The 26,066-nt window shown below is 38.1% G+C and overlaps 3 protein-coding genes across 3 annotated transcripts; all 3 read right to left on the bottom strand.

The window, feature by feature from the left end:
* Positions 1 to 532: 532 nt before the first annotated feature.
* Positions 533 to 13,234, bottom strand: LOC111321151 (A disintegrin and metalloproteinase with thrombospondin motifs 1). The gene is made up of 26 exons (XM_088739211.1): positions 13,116 to 13,234; positions 12,271 to 12,358; positions 11,892 to 12,178; positions 11,366 to 11,525; positions 10,856 to 11,037; positions 10,438 to 10,521; positions 10,189 to 10,322; positions 9,849 to 9,883; positions 9,189 to 9,291; positions 8,867 to 8,995; positions 8,479 to 8,611; positions 7,539 to 7,634; positions 7,296 to 7,441; positions 7,135 to 7,201; positions 6,801 to 6,885; positions 6,283 to 6,410; positions 5,722 to 5,845; positions 5,219 to 5,308; positions 4,473 to 4,642; positions 3,910 to 4,039; positions 3,314 to 3,440; positions 2,645 to 2,852; positions 2,379 to 2,565; positions 1,309 to 1,611; positions 833 to 997; positions 533 to 680 (listed from the first exon to the last, which is right to left on the bottom strand). Exons 1-25 carry the CDS (start codon positions 13,224 to 13,226, stop codon positions 870 to 872), a joined length of 3,435 nt encoding a protein of 1,144 aa, XP_088595337.1. The 5' UTR covers positions 13,227 to 13,234; the 3' UTR covers positions 533 to 680; positions 833 to 869.
* A 2,012-nt stretch (positions 13,235 to 15,246) lies between these two features.
* Positions 15,247 to 16,600, bottom strand: LOC111321137 (dynein light chain Tctex-type 5-B). Its single transcript, XM_022923928.2, has one exon. It carries the CDS (start codon positions 16,488 to 16,490, stop codon positions 15,861 to 15,863), a length of 630 nt encoding a protein of 209 aa, XP_022779663.1. The 5' UTR covers positions 16,491 to 16,600; the 3' UTR covers positions 15,247 to 15,860.
* Positions 16,601 to 16,904: 304 nt separating this feature from the next.
* LOC111321150 (pancreatic lipase-related protein 2-like) lies at positions 16,905 to 26,060 on the bottom strand. The gene is made up of 8 exons (XM_022923944.2): positions 24,617 to 26,060; positions 23,645 to 23,875; positions 22,748 to 23,038; positions 21,823 to 22,011; positions 21,361 to 21,612; positions 20,808 to 20,931; positions 20,496 to 20,681; positions 16,905 to 17,375 (listed from the first exon to the last, which is right to left on the bottom strand). Exons 1-8 carry the CDS (start codon positions 24,666 to 24,668, stop codon positions 17,297 to 17,299), a joined length of 1,404 nt encoding a protein of 467 aa, XP_022779679.2. The 5' UTR covers positions 24,669 to 26,060; the 3' UTR covers positions 16,905 to 17,296.
* Between the last annotated feature and the right edge of the window lie 6 nt (positions 26,061 to 26,066).

Genomic DNA, 26,066 nt, shown 5'->3' with positions numbered 1-26,066 from the left:
ACACTAGATTAACGTTCCAACATGTGTCATTTTAGACACACCTGTTATATCCCTATTGTTTTCTTGTAATTATTTGAATTCTCTTAAAGCCTTTATAATGTTTAACTTGCAAGGGTTGCGCAGTTGAGATGGCCTGGGAACAGCTGATGCAGGCTTACGCAAAAGCAGTCTTCGTTGTGATATTGCCCGCAGGACGTTTTGCGTGGTTAAACAGTTAAAATTATGGCTAATTTACGGCTAATATCTTTAATATCTTAATATCTTTTCATTGTGGTCAAAAGGAAAATTTGGACGGTTAAATTTTTTTACAACTAACCCTTTCATTTCGCTGCTTATTTCATCGAGGTGGACCCTACCAAAGTTCATGCATTATCGCGACAATTCGATATAAATGATCGAGTTTAAACGCTAGAGACAAACTCTTGACTGATGTAAGTTTTGCATCTGATTGGAGAAGAAAAGCGGCCTGATCCATCACAAAGCGTAGTAAAAGACATACGGTGTAATCAATAGTCGAAGACCGGCACAGAAATGTTACACCTTACTTCGCAGTTTATTATCAGTTATTTCCCATTTTACAAAACTAAAAAAAATATTATATCATTGAAGAAACAATCATTATGGAACTGGATCAAACTTGTCTTTGCGGCCTCTAGGATTCTTCTATCATCGGGAACGACCTGCAGCAAAAAGAATAATGTTGATCACAATATTAGAACGTCTCTTGAAGTCATTCTTATTGAATGTTTTCCATTTTTTCCGTGAACTTCGAGTAAATCTACTAACAATGCATGCACCATTTTATCTCTTAGAGTATTTTGGATTATCATACCTTATTCCTTTAAGAGAACTGTTTTTTCGTATTTTCCCTAAGTCCTGCACGCATCAGAGCAACGTTTCATTTTAGGTGAAGGCCTTGAGGCAGTGCATTTGTCATCCGGGACAATCTGTCCATTTGCTGTGTAGATGCAATCAACACGTGGCTGGGTAACCATGCCTGGGAATAAATATTCTTAGGTAAGTATATTTTTTAATAGTTAGTTCATACTAGCAAAGTGCTTAAATTAGCACATATCTCCACTTATGTTCAGAAATGTACTTAACAACAAAAATGACAGATTTGACGAAATTTCGTTAAACCGAGTGAATATTCATCCTTTGACGATTTTGAGGCTCATGTGCAGACCGACAGCGCTACAAAGAGATAGACAGTTGATAATATTAATAAAGATGAGAATAAATATTGATAATGGCGATAATGATGGTGACAACAATAATAGTAATGATGATGATGACAGAATCACTTACTAGTGAAGGCGTATACATAGTTATTACTTGACTTCCCCACTCCTTCCCAACAACCTTGCAAATTAAAACCATCCTTATCGTAGGTTTTATAGCCTTCGGCACCCGACCAACATTCTCCGTAGAACTGGATTCCAAAGACATCATAGTGTTTACTCCAAGCATCCTTGGCACATTTCCTTATTGTTTTCTCCATGTGATACCAGTCAATGCCCCCACGAAGATTTGCAACCAGTTTCTCTAACGGTCGTTCACTGCTGTGTTTGTCCTTGAAACAGCCAATCGGAAAGTAACTCATATTCGAACCTGAAAGGTCGAGAATAAGGTAAATACAATTTGCTATTGAATATCATTTATATCAGAAGTTGCATTTGAGCATTTTACTTTACAAACGTACATAGTTTTAGCCTACTCCATGTAAACCTAGAGAAACACCAAGGTTGGATTTGTACTTGAATTGGTGTCAGTCTCAAAAAGGTTTCATGCTGACCAGAAAAGTGTCTGAATTTAGGACTTTTCTTCCACTCCTCCTCAAGCTTCCCTTGTATAGGTCCCTTCCCTTCCTCCTTAGTCCCCCCTTTCCTCCTATCCCTACAACCTCCTCAAGCTCCCCCCCAGCTCCTCCTCTTCTTCCTTTGTCTCTCCCTGTCTCCTGTACCTCCTGGCTCTGCTTGATCCTCTTCCTGTATCTTCCCTCTCCTCCTTATTCCTCCCATGTCACCTATCCTATACTTCTACTTCCACCTGCTCCTCTTCTTACTCCTTTTCCTACCTCTTCCTTTTTCACCCCCGCTTCCTTACCTTCTTTTTCTTTCCTCTTTTCCTTTTAGATCTCCTCCACATCTTTTTCCTATTCCTACTCATTTCCTGACTTCGCTCACCTCTTCTCTTGCTCCCCTTCCTTTCCTCCTTTCCCGGTCCCCTCTAACCTATTACTCCTATTTTTTCATCACATTTTCCATTCTGCTCTAACCACTTTCTCTTTTTTCAATTCCCTCCTCTCCATTATCTCTCCCCTTCTACCCCATTTCCCCATCTCAATCTCAATCGTCCAACCAAACGAAGATGCCTACCTCCGCAGCTGGCACACGGATACTGAACTCGCCACTTGTAACAAGGCACATGATTGCATGATATTTGAGAAGATGGCTTCTCAGTGCATTGATCATCTGGCAGAGCAATCCAGGAACCATCACTAAGCTTTCTCTTACATTCCACCCGACGTGTTTTGGTGCCACCACCACCACAAGGAACCGAGCACTGAAAAAATAGTGATGATAATGACATATCGCGTGGAAATCGAAAGATTTTAAAAATATGCGCGTGCGTTGATTCTTACCTGTGTCCATTCACCAGTAACCCATTGAGGCATGCAATCTATATTGTTGCAATTTTTCGAACTGCCCGGTTTTGACAAATGGTTACAACTAGGAGCTGGTAAAATTTTGGTGTACTTCTGTGTTATGACTTGTACGCATGTAATATTTCTTTGCTGTTGACCACCTCCACAAAATTCAGAACATGGACTCCAAGCCCCCAACTTATATCTGTGTGAATATGAGAAAAGAAAAAAACTACAAGAAACACTAGACGTGAAATAGAAGCACGATTTGGTGATTTCTTTTTCTTTCTTTATTTGCAAAGCTTTATCATTTCAACCAAAAACTTTGGCTGGTAAATTATGGGCTAAAATAAGTTCATTTTCTTGAAATGATTTTTACCAAACAATTGAGGCGACTGAAAGGAAGCAAATAACTATTTTTCTTTTTTTTAAGACGTTAACTCCATTAAAATTTGAAGCATTTTATCATATTTTCTTTGATATCTTCTTTAAGTGTTAATCTCGAGAACTAGTTTGGTGGATGCTTGGGTCGGCAAGTTCCATGAATTAAGGAAAACAGCAACTTTGATATCACAGAAACGTAAGAGGGTGGGGTGCTTATCTCCTATCCAACATGGTTTCCCGCCAAGCTATGCGCGTCAAAGTATGTTTTAAGCTAATACTTACTCCTTCGGACAAGGGGCCAGGTTGCATGGCTTAGACTCCGCTGGCTTAGTGTTGTTGTCACAGTAAACAGCAGACACCTCACTTGCGTCATCCTCACGGTGGCACGTGGCTTTGATGAACTGAACACCTAGCAGCAAATGGAACTGGCGTTCTACACAATTGATACATTACCAAAGCTCTACTTATTTGTTAATGGCTCGATTTCATTTTGGGCGCTTTTAATTTATCCCCGCATGCGCAGTTGAGCCACTTTGAAAGAACTGGCTCTTTTCGGTGTAGGAAGACTAAGCTCCAGTCGTCGTCGGGACGTGCGTGTTTCCACTTAGAGGCGTGAAGTTGAAGTGGTTCTTTTCAAAATGAAAAATTACCTCTGTCAATTTTCAACTAATTTCATTTACCAAAATGGCACTCGGAATAAAATTTGAAAACGACACGCGTTTTGTTCTTTCTTTCAGCTACGTAAGCCAACACCTTCTGCCTTAGCAGCCCTAGCCAATAGACACGTACATAACAACGCTTTACCAAGTTGAGAGTCGTCTAAGCCACACGGCTGCCCTTCAAAAGCGAAATAAAAGTTTCAATAAAAACATGTTTACCTCCGGCACATGTGGTACTGCATTCGCTGTCGATCGTTTGGTTCCATTTGAAGGTTGTACTTTTCCCATTTCCAGGGACATAGTAACTGTAAGATATACCCGGATTGCCATGTCTTCCAGAATAAACGTACTATGGGAAAATCGAAGAAAACAGCTAGTCGTCCATATGTGTAGTGCAAAAAAATCCCGGCTGAAGGCAGTCAGGTAAACGTTTGGATGTGAAATAGCATGTCAAAGTTGACTTTTCTTAATTGTTGTTGATCATGATCTAAAACTACACAGCGTACATACAGAAATAATTCCTTGCTTAATATTTGATTTGCTTTCCCTCCTGCTTATGCTAGATTACGTCGAACATGAGCCTCTGGCTCGGAATATTGCGCAAGCACTTCCCACGTTTTCGACATTAAATAACAGACAACCAACTTTCGAACCGACTCTCGAACCTAGATCCCCCAGTCCAGAGTTCAACGCTGTAGACAGTAAGGTACTTCATTTTTTTTGCTAAACACCTTTTCAAAAAAAGAAATGATATAAAAAAAGTCGTAAAATCAAATAATTACCATAGCATCCAGGTCTTCATTTGTTGGTCCTCGGATGGTTATTAGCTCAGCATCAATATACCCCTTCATGTAATGGTAGATGGAAGTGCCCGCAGCCGCGTAAGTATTCGTCCAGCTGGGGACTGGGACATAATAATCGACCGCCTTGACTGCTTTAGTTGACTTTATACCTGAAAATACGAGTTACTGACAAATTGTGAATGTTGTGATCCAGGGAACTAAGAGAATGAGCTTCGTAAAAACATTTAGCAAACATTTAAGAAAAAGTAGTCGCAAAAGTCATTAGAATAAAGGAAAACATTAAAGGGATTCTCGTAGAACTCAAGTAAATTGATGTAAACAACGAAAAGGAGAAGAGCAAAGACTAAGCCGCAATATTGGTTTTGGCTTTACGCCGACTGATTAAGAGGACGCTGTGATTTCCCAACCAATCGCAGAGCTCAAAGATGAAAAATTTCTGCCTGGTTACCTCTTTTGGCTTTTGGCAGGATTTTAAGCTTGATATCCAAACTAAGCAGAAGACTTGTAAGTACTGGTTGGTGTTACAAAGCCCTAACAGAAAGCTAACACAAGCAAAATCAATGACAAAAAAATGAAATGAACTGACAGAAGGTTCTCAACGGATTTTGAAAAGTATAAGAAATGATAGATGTAGGTCAGGGTGGACCAACTCCCTCTAACACTTTACTGAGCCTTACCCATCCCCTCTCTACCGGGGAGGGGCGAGAAGATATTATTTTACGTACTCAGGAAGTTGAGAGATTTGTTCCTCTCCTGAATCTGGACATTTGTCGCTCCTTTTGGAATGGTGAACATGATGTCTCCGTTGTTGCGACCTAGCGAAAGATATCGAAAGAAAGAGAATATTTAAAATCTGTCTGACTATTAACATTATGTACTCCTCTCAATATGAGAGAGATTTCTTTTGCAAACACTGCAACCCTTCTATCCTTCTCTTGCTTCCATCACAGATGCACATGTCCCACCGATAAGGAAGAAAAGAAGAACCATTTAAAGACACAATGTAATCAAAGTGTGACGCACACTTTTGAAATTTTTCCGTAATAATCAAATTTTTTATTCCAAAATGTAAAAAAACAGTTTCCCTAGTGCTTCAATTCATATTTCCAAGGTATTGAGATGAAAAATAGAAGGGAGGAAAATGTGTTCAAATCTATGACATAGTTTTCATTTTCATTATTAGTTAAAATATTGTAAATTAGTTAGAAAATCTGACATCATTAATTACCATATACTCGATAGTTCTTTGTGTACGTCCCCGTCACCAGAACACACGTTCCACCGTTCCCTCCACAATTCAAACATCGATCGAATACGTTTCCTGATCTTAGTTTCTTGTCGCAACCGACCGGCTGAAAAAAAAAGAAAAGAAATCATTTCATCTGACTTACAAGATAGTTGGGGAAACCAATATAAATGCTTGCTGTTTGCGTTCATTCATTCATCTACTAATTCATTTAGAGAAACATTTAGGTGAAAAGTCAGTTGGTCACTTAGTTAGTTAGACAATCAGTTAGTCAGTCAAACAGCCAGCCAGACAGTCCGTCAGTCAGTTAGCACAGTCAGCCACTCAATCAGTCAAAGAGTCTGTTGTCGGTCGGTCAGTCAGTCAGCTCAGTCAGTAATTCAACCAGTCCATAAGTCGGTCAGTCAGTGATCAACCAGCTGTTAGTAATTATGTCTCTGGGTCAGTGACGCAGCTCACAATCGAGCGGGACGGAGTCGGCAAGTTTTTCATTCATAGCACGATCAATCCAAAAATCAATCGATACCTCAACAATGTACTTACCACACATTTTCCTCCAATGCAGACATCAAACACATTTTTATTCCCTTCACATCGCGTCCCATCCTTGACGTCACCAAAATAATGTCCTCGACTCCCAGTCACGCAAGCCAAAGTACACTTGCTACTTCCTGATTGGAAAGAATAGAAATATCGTTTTTCGTTTTTAGTTTTTATTACTGTAGTTCCTTACAATTTTGAACTTCTATAGAAATACAGTATATAGGTAGTGCTGTATAAGATATGTCCATCTTGGTTATAATGATAAATTAAGGTCATCTCAAAATATGGAGTCTGGATCAGCGGTTTTTGCAACTGTTATTATTATTATTATTATTATTATTATTATTATTTTTTTTTTAACACGATTAGCGTGGTGTGCCCTCCAAGTCCAAGGGACGCGCTTGACTCAGCGGCGTCAACTCAGATCCAGGTTTCCTAGATAGAATTCGCTATTTCAAGTAAGAACCTTGTAGTTTACTGTCAGTTTAAGGTTCCCCAAGCAAATAAAATGTCAATACCTCCTAAAAAGTGAGGATGGTATTTTGTACTATCCGTGTTGTGTGCTTCGCATTGCTGATGACGAAAACGATCAACACTGCACTCCTGAGGGGAAAAAGAAACAAAGTAATTGTAAATTCATGCTTTCCTATTTGAGTCTATCAACGATTTAGCTAGCTTGTATTTGGTAAACCTTTCAAAACTGACGAGTTTGGCTCAGTGGTAAGATCTTCCAAGAATCTTGAAACCGAGGTGAGAACACTCCCATACGTTGTATCTTTTTATTATCAGGATTAGAGAAATTGTAAAGGTCCACATTACAGTTACGGATGATTTTTAAACTGATCAACGAACCTGAGTGTTACACAGTTCGAAGTGACCTTTGGTAGATCCCTCGCACACTTCTCCATAGAATTTAGGTCTGAAGAAAAAGAAAGAAAGATAGGTGTGTTCACTAAGTTTATAATTCTGGATTTTATGCCAACATTGGTCTTCAAATAAGTATTTATACTTACACAGGATTGTTGCACTGTCGACTGCGGTATCTCACCCCTCCCCCACAAGTTCGTGTACAAACTTCATACGGTCCCCAAGAGCCCCACCCCCCGTCAATAGGCAGTGGTACTCTTGGTTCATGTCTGCAATGTCCGGCTAGGCAAATCTAAAGAAACACGAAATTTCAAATCTCAATTGAACCGCTTACTCTTTATTGAGAAATATCAAAGATTTCTAAAATCGTATTTTAAGAGAAGTTTTACCTTCTTGACGCCACATAACGTTCCCTCGGCGATCGGTGAAGACCTACTGAAACAGCTGCCTCCTTTTCTTTCACAGAAAAGAGCTCCGCAGCTTCCCTAAAAAAATATTTATCAACGACCTTTAATGTTTGACAGTGGTTGGTCAAATTCACGGACAAACATATCTCACCTGAAACAATGAAAACCGTTATAAATGTGTAGTACCTCACAAGCTTTGATATCTGAGCTCATATACAATGTGTTAGTCATATTTTTACTGATTTTGACAAGTATATGTAATTAACAAATTACCATCTCAAATCCAACGTACGCGCATGAAATACATACATACACACATACATTTTATTGAACACATCCTCGTCTGGGGCTTTTCAATGAACAATTACATAATTTAAATACTTGATACTATACATACAAAGCTAACTAATAACATTAATAACTATACATACAAAACTAACTAATAACACGTTTAATATAATATAAGTTACTTATAACTTTAAGAATAGAATGGTAATTTAAATAAAAAGTCATTCAGGAGATGCCTATTCAAAGCTCTCTTAAAAGAAGCTGGTTTTTCACATAGTTTCAATCTTGAGTCAAGTTTATTCCAGATGGCTACACTTCTATAATAAAAGTCGAATAGTCGCTGAATATGCCATCGAAGCCAACCAAGAACTCATAACTTGATCTATAATTCCTCAGCGTTCCTGAATGGATCAACGCTAGTAACTTCCGCGAACCGTGGCGTCACCGAGAGAAACTCAGCTAGAAAGTCGCTATAGCTTATTCCTCATATCACACTTAGTGCGAACTAAAACAGGATGAACGACTGTAGGATCGGCTTTACAATGGCTACATCCATCAAAACTGTTGAAATACGATATACACTTCTCCATTCTAAAATTATAATATGGGTTGTCTATTTCTGCGACGTACTTACTCTAAGTGTTGCACCGCACGCAGTATAGTCTTTCCCATAAGCCATTTGACACTGTTCGTCAGCTGAAAAGAGGGGAGGAAGACTGGGCAGAGGGATCTGTACAGATGGCTGGTTGTGCAAGCATTTATGTAAACTGGAAGTAAAAATGCAAAGTTAATTACTGAAATTAAAATTTACACTACACAAGATTCCTAATCTAGTTCTTTCCGAATAATTTGTAATAATATATTTTTCCTTGAGCTTTTCCGCATACAAGACAGACTCTCAAACTAAAAAGAAAGAAACAAATCTTCCATGTCTCCCAAATTGAATACGAAATACATTTGCTCTTTGTGAGCAGATCTAGAGACAAGGAACAGCACTGAAGAAAATTAATGAATATACTTACGTAAACCTCTGTTTCAGTTCATTCATGCTGCAAGGGGACCAGTGGAATGCGTTGGGGCCATAGGCTTGTTGCCTGTGCATGATCGCTCCCATCTTGTGGCAGTCTCCAGTATCATGCCCTAAGCCGATACTATGGGAGATAAAAACAGAATCAATCTAGGTTATCCCATTGATTTTTTACGGATAATCTTGAGATCTCAGATTATTAGTAGTATCATTAGGAAAATATTCGTTATGAGGGTGCTTGTTCAAGTAATGTTTTCTGACAAAGTTGAGAGGGAAGAAATTAAAAGGGTGCCAACAGTACTAGAAATAAGAATTACTTGTGAGCCATCTCGTGTGTCACAGTGTACGCTGCACCGAGTCCAATAGCCACGTTTATGCTAACGCCAGGGTATTTGCCACAAAGCCCCTTGTTTGCGACCCCTATTGGAGGATAAATACGTTAAAAACTATCACAAAATTAAAATCAAAATGCAAATATCAGTGCTTTTTATTCACAAGGTGCTTCTTAGTTCAACGTTTCCTGGTCGCACTGGGATTTGGCGTTTTGCATGCGCACATAGGTAAGAAAACCACAAAGGTCAAAGAAAATTTAAATAGTTGAGGCAGTGACATCGACTACAGATTAACTCTATGTCCTCTACTTGGTTCGATAGTTGAACATGGACAACAGCAGTGGGGAGAAATTTCTTTGATGCGCCTGTGAGGTCTCAGAGGCGGATTTAGGGAAGGGCCTGGGTGGCCCGGGCCCCCTCTTATTTTGGGTAAAAAGAAATTGCAGAAGGAAGAAAAGCCGACAGGTGAACACACACTAAAAAACTGCCCACCGCCCCTCTTAACTCAAGGTCTGGATCCGCCACTGGGTCTCTATAGGATACCAACGAAGCAAGTATATATTTGAATGGAAAAAAAAAATTAAAAACACAAGTAAATTAGTTATCTGATAAGTTCACGTGAGGCAGTTTTAAACTCATCCTTACCATTGATAGAGCAGCTGTTCAGACCACATACGCTCCTGTTTCCAACAAAAGATAAGATTACTTTGTCAAAAAAGAACATATAGTTAGTGTTTGCTCTAACATACTTGCACGTGTTATCATGTTTTTTAGTTATGTGTGCCAGCCTTACCATGGTGCAACGAAACCGAAAACAGCCGATAGAAACAAAAGCGCGCAGTTAGTTTTCTTTTTAGCCTTACTCCTAATTGGTTGAGGGGGTGTCGCGCGCTTTATGGACCAATCACATAGCGCACATAAGTAAAATAATTCAAACCAGGTTACCTCTAAGTGTTCAATTAAAAATGCTCATGATGATACCTACCTTGTAAGCAAGGCAGCAATATCATAATGTTCTTGTTTACCATTTGCAGTGTTCCTATTCAAGGTCCAACTTTTGTATTTCCAAAAGTACGATCCTGCAGAACGTATATTGTTTGCTGCAAAGTCCAAGTCTGGCTGATCATGAAGATAAAACAAACAAACAAACAAACAAGCAAACGATCAAAACCAAACAAAAATAATATAAAATGTAGTGATGTATAAAACGAAGATTTTGATAGCTCCCACTTACGTCAAACCCTTCAATAAGGAAGACTTTCGTGAGCACCCATGACACTGGCATTCCAATGGACTTATCCTTGTAAAGCCGACTGACCTACAGAAAAATTAAGGCAAGAAAAATAGAAATGGAAATGGAAAGACAAACGACTTTGCGTCTTCCCAACTTGATCTTTTTGGCCGGCGGAAAGGATCGAGGGCGCTGATCCCGATCGGGTCTATGACTTGCGTCGATAAACGTGGTTTCGATTATAGTATAACCTAATTCAATTAGAAATCAGAAAAAATCAATTTGGAAGACTTTATTCAGAGTTTGCGCAGTAAGCCATTAGACTCGAGCTAAGATCGACCACCAGCATAAGAGCAGAAGTGAAAACCATTTTATTTGTTTTTGTGTTTCCTTAGTAACTGAAAGTTTATCTCATCATTACCAGGTTAGCAATATTCAGGAGGTAGTCAAGTGTCTCGTTGCCATAGAAATCACAGGTTGTTTTGTCAGCGGTAAGCATGGCCTCAATGTATATGTTGCCTTTATAAACGTCGTCACGTTTCATCCTGGTCTTTTCCGTCTCACTCTGATCATCTTGGACTTCCTCGTGTTCTTGTGTCCCCTCTAGAAAATAGGGAAAATAAAGCACCCAAAGAAATTTTATAATTTGTCCTGTAGATCTTAAAATAACTGAATGCACGAGATAAAGGACCGGAGAGGACATGCGATCGACTTGGATGGAGAGAAAATTCAGTTTCAAAAGATTGACATTAACCCAGAAATACATCCCCTCCCCTCCCTCCCGCAAATTCACCGCGACTTTGTGATCACAATAAAGAAAAGGGAAAGAAAGAAATAAAAATGGAAAACAGGAAGCTTCCGATATTCTAGGTGAAGTTAGTATTATGATGTAAGTTAAGCTAGATCAGTATGTGAAAGAAAATGTAAATACCTTTGTTATGAGTCGACATAAATTTTTGGTTTGGCAGATCTCGAGCGCTTCTTTTGGAAATAACATGGTACCCAGGTCCTTGTAATGCCGCTCGTCGGTGAAGATGATCTGGCAGAGGTTCTAAGTGGTACAGATGGCCATCACTCACTATAGCACCGCTCTGCAAGGTTTAATCTTTAGATAAGCCTTGCTCCTCTTTTAATCTTTCATACAGCGCCATTCCTAGTATTATCAAGAAGAAGCTAATCCCACGACGCAAATTCTGCTCACGTGGATATCACATGCGGCCTTTATTCTTTCTTCCATAAGGCAATCACCAAATAGCTCACTCTCAGATGATTATTCCTGGGGACTGGATACCGTGAGTCTAAAAGTAACCTAACTCTCCTTGCCATTAACAGAAAAAACTATTTTAAGCCTACAGTCTCTTACCTTCATTCTCTCATGCTAGGAAGCGCTATCTCTAAAAAAGTAAATATCTTATTTCTTGTTAAGGTGAAGCATTTACAGATTTACATATACTTACCAGTTGGCCCTTTTTATCAGTCTCCCGCACAGTAACATGGGAATTTGGATCCGAAGTCAATTGGCCTTCATAAAATCTTCCATGTGGATGATGGATCTCTTTGACAACCACACCGTCTCTTTTTCGCCTCTCTATTGGCAGTCCCGTGTCAGGAATGACGTCATCATTCGGTTGCAGCGTCAGTGCAAAGTCTTTTCCAAATGCTGACAGCCTGTAGTCCTGCTTTGTGGAAAATTCATTTCGCTTACTTCTGTGATTATGGACTTTAACGACATCGTATTCTGGAACTAAGGATAAACATTAATGTTAAAATGGTTGCTTTACTAGCGTCGACAATCGCTGGTTGGGAAAGAGGGAAGCAACAAGTGAGCCACCTGACCTGTTTCGTAGGAATCTGTTTGTAAATATCTTCTCAACTCATCCTTTGATAGAAAAGTGTGGAGGTCTTGTCTGGCAGTGGCTATGCTCTGTAAACATAAATTATACCTATCAAATCAACACTTTTCAAATGCATTCTTGTGCACCCATTAACAGCGAAAATAATACCGCATTTACTCGTGTATAAGTCGAACTGCCCATTTTCAAAGTCAGAAATGGGATTCTGAAATAGTTACAGCTATTTAGAGTTAAATAGAACAAGAAAAAACTTTTCAGTCTGAAAAAAAAATTGTCTTTCGGCCTACCAAGGAAAGCTTAGCTATACGCCAATTCGGTGTTACTTTTAAGGTGTTTGTTCGAAGGTAAAGTATAGTGAAACCTTATTTTGGGACAGCTCTTATTAGGAAAATAATAACAACAATAATAATAATAATAATAATAATAATAATGACGACAGTTCATTTATATGGCGCACATATCCACTTCTTGCTCGAGGTGCTTTACAAAACTGATCCTAAAATCATCAAGTTTACTCGGAAAAAAATAGAAAATAAAAAACTAGCGATATTTCTAGAAACTAGAGGCTAAAAAGTTAAAAATATGATAAAGGGTTACTCTTAATAAATTTAGTGAAAAGGTCTTGAGTTTTTTCTTAAATGACAAAACTCTACTGGATTGTCTTACTTCCAACGGAATAGTTTCCCAAAAGATCTACCTTTAAAGGGAAAACCAGTTTATCTTAGTAGGTCTCTGTAAGGTCCCTTTAAGGTACACCGCTTTTCAAGGAACTGATTTCTTTTGTCGAAAGTACGTTCGTTAAAATGGTTGTATTTACACCCTACTCACTTGATACAGGAAGGAGACTAGAATTACAACAAGATGGAAAAATCGACTCATTTCTTCTTCTCTGCGGTCAAGGCCTTGAACAGAATCAAATCTGAGGAAACCCCGAATCATAAGATGGAAATCACTTCGTAAACTCTGTTTTTATATGTCTATTTAGCGGTGGCGAGAAGACACCCAGGAAATCCTTTGGGAAACAAGCTCTCTTTGATATTTGATCCTCTTGCCTGCGGGGTCCATTAACAGGCTTTGAACGCAATTAGCTGAGGAAATTCATTGAAAGCCTCTCAATTAATGGAGTATCTCTACAATCGTGGAAACCTCTTTATTCAATTAAGAACTTCGAACAAGCAATCCGATGCCAGCAGTTGATAATATTGAAAATCAACAAAACTAAACCAGTTATACCATGTTTTTTGTGCGTAGTTGTCTCTTTGGTCTCGTGGCACGTTTTGTTAAACCAGTATGACTTCTTTGTTCTTTTCTTTAAAAAAAATTGTAAAAAGGCTTTCTTTTAAGTTGATATCTCAAAAATATCTTTAATATTTTGCCTCATTTCGTGATTTCCCTGGTCTCTCTCATTCTCTAATCAGTTGATTGTGAAAATGTTTGTCTTTTATCTATTTAAAGCCTCCTTCGATCTCGTTTAAAACAACGTTTAACAATTCGCAAGGATTGCACTCCTAAAACTTGTACTCTAAAATTTCAAAAAGGGATATCATTCGAAGCGTATCAGAACCTTTTGAGTACCTTTTGTTATCCATTCAAAGTGGTTGATTCTAAATAGAACAATTAAAAACCATATCAAAAAGGTTGAAAACCTATTGTAACTTTAGGCTAAAAGAAAAGATAAAACTGAATAAAAAAATTGGTATCCGATAGAATCCTGAAACAAAGCCAATTTTATCTACAATTTTCTTTCATGTCACGACTTTAATCCCCAAAAACCTAAAATAGGAAGAGAAGCAGAATTAATTAAAAGGACTCCTCTTTCTAAGGGATCAAAGTAGTTTGTGAAGTGTTGAATGTCTGTTTAAGTTTGTTGCAAATGAAACCAAACAAAATGTAATTACGCAGTTGATTACCGTGGGAACATTCTGTTCTGGAGCATCTGGGAAGTTTACAATTACGATCATTTTGTTTCACGCAAAGCCTTCACGGTTTTTTCACACACACATGGGATAGTATGAAGGACGACGAAAAGGCTCCGTAAATATTTATTATCATTAACATCATTTTGCTCCCTTAGAGTTTAGATTAATTGAAACGACGGGTGCTTTCCATAGTGTCCTTTCTAAGCTTTTACTGTTTGGCTAGTAAAAAAATCATTCAAAATGGAAAATTGAGTGTATGATATTAGGAACTATGTCAAAATTATACACGTCTATTAGCAATCATGACACATTCAGTCATACGTACTGACAGACTTACAAGGAGAAAAACAGCACTTTTTGTTTAAGACAACTTAGAAGCAATAACTAACTCGATCGAGTTTGACGTTACGAGTACCTTTGTTTGGAAAATCAAATATATGCTCGTTTTTTCCTCTTCCTTTAGAACCCACAGAAACAGAGAAGACGGCTACATGAACGAAAAAGCGATTAACTCATTTCAATTACTCGTTCAATGTGAATTCAGAGACGTGTTTTGTTCAAAAAACACAGGGCACCTTAACTTCGACCCTGCCATTCCTAGTTGAACTAATTAGTTCATATATGATCAAAAGTTCCCAAATCGACGAAACTAACTTTACCCACATTAACAGTTGTACGTTTTGATACTTCTCTCGCCGTTTTAGTACTTCTCTCGCCGTTTTGGTACTTCTCTCGCCGTTTTGGTACTTCTCTCGCCGTTTTGGCACTTCTCTCGCCGTTTTGGCACTTCTCTCGCCTGATGAGCTCGGATTAGATAAAAAATTTCAAGAAAACTCACAGAAAAATATTGCTCATTTCATTTGGCCTGGGTATGCGATGTATAAATTTTTTCTAATTCATGTTTTCTTGAATTCATGAATTATGAGCATTAGCTTTAAACATCAAAATAGAGGGGCATTGATACTAGTTATAAAACATAGTGGGTCAGTTTTCTTTTCTCTATAATTATTATTTTTTCCACCAAATACTTCTCGAGAAGAAGTAGTTCTAAGTTTATTGATGCAAAATCTCTGATGTCGCTAGTTTAATTTGTGGTTTGCAAATCTTATTTATCCGGGTCAGTGAAGCGAACTGTGGCAAAAAAAATTTACATAGCGGATTTTTTGGTCACGTCAAAATTCTATTCTGATCATTCAAAAAATTGATATTTCGTCTTCTTTTCAGACTTTTGAGTTTCTTTTGGCGTTTGTTAGTTTGTTTCTTTTTTATCTTTTTCGCGAATATAAATTAAATAATCATTCATATTGCTGAGACTGTAATATCTCGCGTGCATAGTAACAAAGATAAACACTGTATTTGAAACAATGTTTTGCTGGTTTACATTTATATTAGTTTATAGCTTTTCTGATAAAAAATATTTTTCTAGCGCGGTGTTTGTGAACGCTGTTGCGCTAAGAAGGGTCGATAAAAGAAGTATGATCCATTTAAATCGTTCAGAACTTAATATCAGTTAACAAGAATCAGGGTGACATACTGACTTAAGTCATGATTAATTAGACTCTGGACGTAGCGTGCTGTTCTTTTGTGTCTTCAATTTGAAGTCTTAAATGGCATGGCGCTGTTGATCCCTTACTTCTCAATTATTTTCGTTCAGTTACTCGAAATAAATGCCGTATACAGTAGCCACAGCGAATAACGTGCCATTTTCGATACTTGCTGTGGCATGCGTGTCTGAATTCGGGTTCCACAAACATCTACTCACAACTCTCAGACCTTGATTATGCTTCGACCCCACGTTGACAACACAGACAAGCTTATATCGCTCAATATTAAGACTTTTCACTTGCTCCATAATTCTTGAACTCAGAAGCTTCGTCAAGAAGCCAAACTCCGAGCCTGAATAAGTCAGTTCGCCTAGCAACGCCTCCAAACTGTTTTTGATAATCTCCCTTACTTCTCGCTCAGGAAACTTTCTCTTTGGCTCCATTCGATAGGTGTTTTCGACTTCTTGTTTCTTTTCGTCTCCTTGAAACATATTCCCAGCCTGATCGCGTATGGAATCAGACATTCTCCGCCATAGGCGATAAGGCGAAACATACGAGGTCGACTTGGAAGTTTTCCGTCCCGGCTGAATTACCGAAATCCGTCGCGAGGACGATGTTGTGCTTGCCTCGGACATCGCTGACAAACGTCTCGCCGAAGTACGTGAGGCGTTATCATCCTCTGAACCTGATTGGACTGGGTCTTGAAAGCTTAGAAAGCGCGGCTTTGGCTCTAATTCCATCCTTGTAAGAAAGGTTAACTAAACGATTGGTCACTAATGAGATTACGGGCAAACAGCGCGTTGCCAAAGGTTCCCTGGCTCTCCTACGGCTGCGAACTTTTCGACTCAGTTAACACAATTGTGTGTCATCAATCTATAAATACATAGTCGAAAAGAGGTTACGTCAAGAGGTTACGCCTTCAAAAAATCACAAAATAAATGTTTAGTCGGGTACAAAAACATCAAAACAGGATGATTAACAGAAAAGAAACAGGGTTGTTGAGGAATTAAAAAGAGTTTTACGAATTCCAAACCCCAACTCGAGATATTGATAGAAGCCCTTTTTTTCAAGATCAGTGCACGATCAGTGACGTAGCTGCTCCTAACAAAAGGATATGTCGTCAAAAAAATTCCTCTGCTTCCCACACTCAGTAGGGGGGCAGAAAGAGGGGCATTACAACCTAACCATGCGGAGATCTATCTTTCATTGTTCATTATTATAAGAAGGAATTTTGAACGGGAAAATGATTGATCTTTTAGAGACGCAAACCTCACGTGCTCAACGTTCATGAAAGACACGATGAGGAAACAACGACTTATCTAAAAAAGTTGACCTCTTGGAATGACTTTTATCAATTTTACTCCAACCAAGTATCGTTCTGAAACTCAGGTATAAGATTTGTAGCACTCATATCAAGTCTATTTTTATTTCTGTTTATTCATACATTTTCTCTTTCATTCTCCCCTCTTTATATCCGTTTATTACCAAAAACACATCATGAATCAAAGATGATTATTCGGAAGACTCCATTCAATAGATACAACACTCAACAAGATACATCTCCTTGCTGTAGATCCCGTACAACTCCTCTACTTCCGATATAGGCGTTGAAACAAGCTGAATATCTATCAGGAAAGTTAGATACAAATAGTGATTGATAAAATGACGGATGGACGTACGAACGAATAAAGGAACGTCTGAAAGAAGTAGCCACAGATTGAATTATAAACTTGACTGGACAACAAATAACGAAACACGAATGTTAAAAGGAAGGGGAATGCGTGGATGGAAAGGGGAAGAACGTGTAATGAATCAACGTTAAGTAAACGACATGGATATGGAAAAGGAAAGAAGAGATGACAAATTAATTAAAAATGAATAACGCATGGAGAATGAGTGGATAAATGTATAAATGGATGGATATATGGATGAATGGATGAATGGATGGATGGATGAATGGATGGATGGATGGATGGAGGGATGGCTGAATGGACGAATGGATGGATGGATAGATGGATGGATAAATGTATAAATGGATGGATATATGGATGAATGGATGAATGGATGGATGAATGGATGGATGGATAGATGGATAGATAAATGTATAAATGGATGGATATATGGATGAATGGATGAATGGATGGATGGATGAATGGATGGATGGATGGGTGGATGGGTGGATGGATGGATGGATGGATGGATGGAGGGATGGTTGAATGAATGAATGGATGAATGGATGGATGGATAGATGGATGGATAGATGAATAAATGGATGGATATATGGATGGATGAACGAATGGATGGATGTATGGATGGATGGATGGATGGAACCCTTTATTTAAATACGGCATTTTATCAAATTAAAATATATAGCGATATTAAAATTTGGTTTACATAAAATCCGTACGCAATACAAGTTATATATTTACTATTAGAAAGCTTAATGTTCTAGAACTAGTTTTGCTGGTGCTGATAGTAATAGTCCAGCTTACCCATAAACTTTTTTAGCGAAGTTTCTTCCTTTAAACTGTTTGGCAAATCATTCCAGATTCTTGCTCCCGTAAATGCAAAACTGTTTTTGTAAAAGTCTGTGCGACTTTTAGGGAGCGCAAGATTCATTCTGGAAGATCGCAGTCCATAATCATGAAAAGAGGCGCTATGGGTAAACATTTCAGACAGGTACGGGGGAGTGAGACCATTCAGTATTTTAAACATCAAAATGGCTTTTTGACGTTTTCTCATTGGTTCTAATGTCATCCAGCCTAATTTACAAAGAATATCACTAGATCTTTGCAAATAGGAAGCACCAGCCTGAATTTTTTTTTCAGGTCTGATTTTCACTATTGCTTAAATAGTGCTTTACTGCGAAGGATCGTGCACATATACGTTTCATAACCGCAGTTCATATATATGTATTTTCATACGTTTGTTGTTTGATTTATCATCTACGGGTTTATGTCGAATTAATTTGATGGCCTGCTCCCAGTTGGCTTGTTAGCTCAATTGGTAGAGCGCTGCACTAGTATCGCAGAGGTCAGTGGTTCGAATCCCGTACAGGCCTGAATTTTTTTCAGGTCTGATTTTCACTATTGCTTAAATAGTGCTTTACTGCGAAGGATCGTGCACATATACGTTTCATAACCGCAGTTCATATATATGTATTTTCATATGTTTGTTGTTTAAAACAGAAATTGGTCTGTAATTATTTGCGTTCACCCGATTTAAAGAGTGGAGAGACCTTTGCTATTTTCCAATCAGATGGAAATACACCAGAGGGGATAGATAAATTAAATAAGTCTGTTAAGTTCTTATAGATAACAGGAGCAGCTATTTTTAAAATTATATTTGATATTTTATCGATTCAAGTTACCTTGTTAATTTTTACCCCATTCAATAATTTTAGCACACTGGAAGCTTCCACTTTTTTCAAATTAGAATCTTTTTTAGTCAAGAATTCTGTAGGAGTAATATCATCTTCATTGACTTGAATCTTTGAAGCTAAATTTGGGCCGATCGCTGCGAAGTGTTTGTTCATGTAATCTGTGATGTCCTCAGGATTTGTGATTGTCACACAACGGTCACTTTTCAATTCACTTATCTTTGTTGCGCACGACTTTTTTCCTAAGAGATCATTAAGCACTTTCCACGTCCCTTTTGATGACCAGATGCCTCGTTTAGCGTGACTGATAAAATCTTGTCTTTGCTAGTCTAATCTCTTTGTTGACTAAATTTCTTCAAGTTCTATAAGCCGTCCAATCTTCTAGCATACCGGTTTTGGTTGCTTTCCTTTTTAACCAATCTCGCTTAAACATCAACTGTTTGGACGAATGGATGGATGGGTGAATGGGTGAATAGTTAGATGGATGAATGGATGGCTGGATAGGTGAATGGATGAATGGATGGATGGATGGATGGATGGATGAATGAATAGATGAATGGTTGAACGAATGAATGAATGGATGAATGAATGGACAGTTGAATGAATGGATGGATATATGGATGGATACATCGATGAATTGATGGATGGGACAAAAATTGGTTAAAGTCCCCATGACGCTTATTTTTTATCTATTTTACTTAAAAAATTTAATGCTCTAAAACATGTTTTCGCAACAATTGCGTTATTTTACCCTTTTCTTAACTTTTTTTATGAAGCTCTATAATCCGCAGCTAAAATGTCGGGCCCAGCAATGAGGGACTGGGCACCGTTACTTCACGGTAACGAGCATGTGTTCTTATCATAAAAACGAGCGCGCCAAGAGACCACTTTCATAAATGGCTGCTGGATCAATATTCTTTTGTTTAAATTTAAATTTGCCTAGGTGGCCTCGTTCTCCAGTACAAAATTCAAAAGAATACATTATCTCAAGCGAGGCCACCCAGGCAAATTTAAATTTAAACAAAAGAATATTAATCCGGCAGCCATTTATGAAAGTGGTGTATGCACTCTGTAATTTCCCTGGCTATTTCAGTGATATTTTCATGTAACTATGTCTGATATTTCGTGTTGTTCTACGGAAATTTTCTCCTCCGATGATTCGGAGTTTATTTGGCATGTATTCCGGGATACGTGGCGATTGAAGCCGAAATTGCAACTCAAAGCGGTGAGATGGAGGACAGGGAAGAACATGGCAGGGCCATTTTCAAACGAGTCATTAGCGGACGAAGAGTGGACAAGAGATTTGCAACTAATCTGTGTTATAACACCTTCACGTTGTAAAAAATTCAATCTGAAATGAACTCACGACTGTGTGTTGCTTTTGTCTGATTGAGTTCCAGTCCATCCAGGCTTCATCACAGTTATTTTGACGAGTTTCCATTTTAACAACCATGATAAATACTTCTGTTGTACTTGAATTTTCTGCAAGGCTCCCAGATTATTTAATCCAGGCATTACGAAGGTTTCATCACTTCCGCGCTTCAGACTGCGACTGTCAATTGAAAAAGAAAACAAACTAATCTTTACAAACAAATGTACTTCCATCTTCGGGAATATCAATAAAGTTGTCGTTGTTATAATGTACTAAAGTCATACTTTTTAAACTGAGTTCTAATACCTTTGGAGCAGCACGAAATCTGATTCTCCATTTGATCCAATTAATTTGACCACAATGCGAGCCCGAAATAGCCCCACAGGCCAGGACCAAGACGTCTTGAATGTGATTACGGTGTAATAAGGAACTACAATGAGAAAATTAAAGAAACTATTTTAAAATTTCTTTTAAAAAAATTGGGAGGCGAATATGAATAGCACGACGAACAGTTACGTAGTAGTCGTTTAGTTGGTAGCCTTGTAAAATTCAATTTCTACACAAATTAAAGCGAGGCCGACTGTTTTTTAATTCTGACGAGCTGATCTGGAACAGATTAAATCGTTTTCCGTATAAACCACTTAGTATAGCTTATCAATTGGAAAAACACCAAAATTAGGAAAACATGCATGACCAACACTGAAACGGTGATGGTTTTCCAGGGTGTAAAATTAATTTCAGAACATTCTTCTCCGGCTTGGCCTCAAACGTTTCGTAGCTGCTCTTCGATGATCATTCTTGTGTATGATGGAGCCTAGATTTTCAGGCCCGAGCAGAAGACGATAAACACGATATTTACCGCAAAATGGTGCACTTTTTGTAGTATATAAGAAATGTCTTCCCAGTATTTTACCACCAGCACTGTACTCTTCAGCGTAATAACCCATTTCGGGACAGTTTCCATTTTTGCACTGGAGACAGCGAGCGCGATCAAATCCGTTGGAATCACTACAAGGGAATCCTTTCATGGAATGCATGCACTGCTGGGACAGTGAATAGATGAAGTAATCTGTGGCTCGAAAATGATCGCACAAAAGGGGACTCAGGATACCTGAAAGGAAAATATATGATAAATTATAAAGTATTCGCCAAGGAAAGAAATTCAACCCGTGAGAAACAGCACACAATGATATAGTCTGTATAATCCGACAGTTTAAGGACCGATATCAGTGCCAAACAAAAAAAACAACAACAACGTTGTTGCAGGCCGCTCTTCCTTGGATAATTAATGATTGTATCATGCAAAATCATAATCGTTTACCATTACTGAAACTTGAACAGCCTGTTTGGTCCAATCCGCCATTAGGATAAAAGTCCAAATGACCGGAAGTTTGATACAAACCAAAGCGGTCACCGTCTGTATGGATGGCGTCGACAAAATGAGCATCGGTGGGGTCCAGTCTTACCGCGGGGAGTGTTGTTGAAAATAGTGGCCCAGCAGGGTCCAGGCCTTCGTGGGTTTTGCATGTAGAAGAGGTGAATATCAAATAAATATATGAATAAATAAAATGATGCATCATTACAAACAGCTAGAAAGTATTGATATGGTTTGAGATAAGGAAATGATAATATTCTGTGCTTTGTCCGTATATGATATACCTCAGTTGTTCAGAAGTGGCCATAAAGTTCTCACGTATCAACTTTCTCAATAGGGACTTTAAGCAGTCAGTACGGAAACGCCACGGAAGACGTCGATTAAAAAATGAGTTTCTACTTTTAGTTAGAATTTCGAAAATGGCTGCATGTGTTTACCGTCTCATAGGGCGCCAGACCTCAAACTCAACATAACGCATAAAAGTAGCGTTGAGATCCAAATGTAAATTAAAATAATTTGCCGCCGCGGTTTCGCTTCGCAGACGACGCAAATTTTGGTGATTTCACGTTGTTGTTTTGTAAAAGACGGCTTAGAAATGTACAAAGTTTTAATACGCACGTGATGGGCTATTGTTCTGCCAATTAAATTTATTGTTTTTCCACGTTCTCGTTGCCGTAGCAGTCGTGGTTTGCTTAAAGTCCCTAATTGTAACTGTAATACAGTTTTGTACGATCCCTCGGCTAGATACGATACTGAACACAGTTTCACATTTTAACAGTACGATTGGTAATCGTTACAAACACGATGAAACGCAAGTAGTTTTTTTCCATTGAAAGGCGATTTGAGCATGCGCATTCTATTCGGAACTTACCTGTTATTCTTGGCAGTATTAGCCCCTCTTGTTTTAGTCTTCTCCCACAATACCCAGCGATATGAGAACCAAGGCTGAAGCCCACAACGTGAAATAGGTCCACGGAGCTATGGGTCTCAGAAATGAGGAACTTAATCAGCTCTGCTATCATGGCCCCCACCAGTCGTGTGTTCCCTGCTGCTTGCAAATAGGGAGGAAGGCTACCAGTGTACCAGTCTACTAATATTACATTGCAGTCGAAGTTCCTTAGCAAGCCATCCCTTATGTATTCCATCCATTTAGGCCTGATCTCTAAAAATTTGGCCAAGAATTATAATAATAGCGATGAAAAATTAAAAATCAGAAAGAGATAAATCTGCACTAATCCAAATGGCGAGCTTTTTCTTTTTTCAATTCTTTCTCGGAGCTTCATAAACAGCAGCTTTCATTTCTCACCATTTATTGTTGAACCTTAATAATCTTCCCTCCAATTTGATATCCCCTGCCCAACCCCCACTCCCCTTATCCTTTCTGCGAACCATAGCATGACCTTCTTATTTTACTTGTAGCTCTAAAGCTTCCCATAGGGACCTGTCGTTACTTATCGACGATGTAGGGAGAGGAGGTCTGTAAGATTCTTATGATTCCCCCTCACTGGCAGTTAATTGGCAGTCAACTTTTTATAGTTTACCCTTTTGTTGATTACTGATCTACCCTTCGTTCCCCCTTAAAACCATGTGATCTCCCCCCCCCCAAAAAAAAATTATTATAAATAATGACTGGTTTATTAAAAGCCATGTCACTGCGACTTTCACTTGCAAGATTCTCCAATTTTTATCCACGAGTATGCTTCCAACAAATACAATTTCTTGATGCACATTTAAACAATTTATTATAAATTCACCGTAGCGAGCTCACCAACATATCCATGGACTATTAAGACGGTCTTTTTCGTCCCGTTGTAGTTCGACTGATGAAGTTTGGTCAAATCGTTATCATCGATAAATTGTGGAGTATCTAGATGAGATCTGGTGTAAAGGCGAAATTTGGGACTCACTATCCAGGGGGGGAGAGGAAGTAGAACGATTCTGTTGAATGGTGCTTTGTTGCTGAAGCATCCGTACTTTCCATAGCACCTTGAACTTTCAGCTGATCCGGGTACAATATAAAAGGATATAAAGATGTTGTTCGTAATGTCAAGAAAGTGGGAGGAGGAAAATAGGTTTTCTACCCATTTCTACACTCCTTCACTACAAAGAGCTGAAGAAAGCTACGAAAACTTAGCCATTTATCAAGTGAGTATGTGACACTAGTCTTTCTCGTGGCCATGATCAGCAAAACCGAAATATCGGTTTTGTAAATTAATAAATAAAACTAAAGACGAACCTCTTTATAAAGCGCTAAGATATTTAGAAATGCGCAGTCAAAAGTTATGATTCTCTTTGACTTGAATACATATCTAAGTTTTTTCGATCTTAAAGAGGCCGTTTTGTTTTTCAAAAATTCCCTTGTGTCACAAAACATTGTTTTCAAAAGACATCTGTGTCTTCAATTGTAGTTGTGGATATCTTACTTCCAAATAAACATATTTACACAGGGGTGAGGTCTCATCGACGAATTTTTAAACATCAAAGCAACGATCATGAGTTTAATACTTTAGTTCTAGCAGATAAATGAAGACGCTGGTCGAAATATACTTCTGCAGCCATGTTTTAAACGAGGACTAATTTATCTCGTCCGAATGCAACGTTAGCTACTCAAAGAATAGAAGAATGGGATTGTTATGGGAAAGTATGTACACTTACCTTTAGCTGCGTCATTTAGCTTTGTGCAAATGATTAAAAAAAAGGAAAAGAAACCTAAGTTTTAAATTTTACACTTGATACTCACCGCTCGTCAACCCTGCTACTATGAAAGCTATTATAAATGCAAAAGCGCTCATGTTTTTGGCCCCACAATAGCCTTAATGTATAGTAGTGGTTCCTGATTGACTTATTGCGATTTAGAGATGAAGTCTGCTGGGTAAGTAATCTTATTTTGAACTCAGTACTTTATCAAAGAAAGACCTCAGCTGTGCAAACAAACCAAATCGATTGTTTTAAAAATAAAAAGCTTATTCTTAACTCAGTAGGAGATATTGTTTGATTTTCGTTTCCGTTACATCACTGGTTGTGAGACGGTTTTCAACACAATATCTTTTTTATTCCAATGATTACAAAAGAAAAATAGAGATAAAATTTTCAAAAGCCTTTTGAGTAATTTTTTATGCCTAAATTTTCGTCTTAATGCTGGAACCAAAGATCCCTTCATATCATTGCTTTTTAAAGTTGTATTTGTGATATTTCAGTTGATTATTTGACGCTTCATGGATTTCAATATGATTCTACTTTTATGTAGCCGCCTCCTCAGTCCGACTAAATCGTATTTCTGTTTACTGTCGATTTGGAGAGAGTTTAATTTTCAGTCGGGGAAATCAATACCGAATTCAAAATCAAACTTCATCGTGTAATCTATTTGATCAGCCTAGGAAACGTAAACACTCAGAAATGACAAAAGAACATTTCAAAAATATTTTTTTTAGAGAGGCTGTGTAATGTATCGGTTTTACCTTTAATGGGATAATTTATTCTACAAGCAACTGGAAATAATCTTATTTCTTTATCTTCTGGGTTGAGGCAATCTATAATTATCAGGTGAACACCAAGACGTTTTGATCGGATAGAAAGTAAACCAAGCTAAATATATCAATACGCATTCGCAAAGCGCGACTTACTTCATTAAAGACACGAAACAGCTGAGCAATCAGTTTCCTCGTGTTGGCCCAGAATTGAAATTGTCTAACACTTAGTATGATGAAACTATTTTTATTATTATTCTTCTTGTTTGCGAGTCAAAATTTTATGAGCCAGACATTTATCTGCGTTTTTTTTTCTTATTTTGTTGTTTACCTTTATTTTCCACTAGGAAAAATCTAGGCGAATAGTAACGTTAATGCAAATGCATCAGTACCGTGAAGAACTGCTTATGATAGCTATAGAAGCTTTTGTTGTCTTAAGTTTGTTTTCTGTGGTCAGTATTTTTAATGATAGGCTCTTTGCATCAGATAATAGATAGTTGGCAGAATTTTAAAGGTCGAGAATTGTCTGTCGCAGCGAAGTGTTTTGCGATCTTTATGTCTGCCCCTCCCCCTTTCCACAATAGCCCATTTCCGAATTACCCTTGGCCTCATTTTCAAAACGAGTCCCGGTGCTCATCCTTTCATATGATAATAAGCTTTCATTCACATCCAAATTAAACTCATTTTCACAAGAATGGTTGAGCACCAGGCCTCGTTTTGAAA

The sequence above is a fragment of the Stylophora pistillata genome, chromosome 11 (genome assembly GCF_964205215.1).
Source record: "Stylophora pistillata chromosome 11, jaStyPist1.2, whole genome shotgun sequence".
Classification (NCBI taxonomy): domain Eukaryota; kingdom Metazoa; phylum Cnidaria; class Anthozoa; order Scleractinia; family Pocilloporidae; genus Stylophora; species Stylophora pistillata.
Note: the sequence above shows the minus strand (reverse complement) of the source record. Positions and strands in the feature narration are given on the sequence as shown.

Coding starts and splice junctions, on each gene's coding strand:
- LOC111321137 (XM_022923928.2), bottom strand. CDS start 16,490: ATGGAATTAGAGCCAAAGCCGCGCTTTCTAAGCTTTCAAGACCCAGTC.
- LOC111321150 (XM_022923944.2), bottom strand. CDS start 24,668: ATGAGCGCTTTTGCATTTATAATAGCTTTCATAGTAGCAGGGTTGACG. Junction 22,012..22,747: donor AATACTGCCAAGAATAACAG/GTAAGTTCCGAA, acceptor AAACCCACGAAG/GCCTGGACCCTGCTGGGCCA. Junction 17,376..20,495: donor GACAAAAGCAACACACAGTC/GTGAGTTCATTT, acceptor CTTTCCTGATAG/ATATTCAGCTTGTTTCAACG.
- LOC111321151 (XM_088739211.1), bottom strand. CDS start 13,226: ATGATTCGGGGTTTCCTCAGATTTGATTCTGTTCAAGGCCTTGACCGC. Junction 9,292..9,848: donor GAACAGCTGCTCTATCAATG/GTAAGGATGAGT, acceptor ATCCTCCAATAG/GGGTCGCAAACAAGGGGCTT. Junction 4,643..5,218: donor CAAATCTCTCAACTTCCTGA/GTACGTAAAATA, acceptor TCGTATTTTCAG/GTATAAAGTCAACTAAAGCA.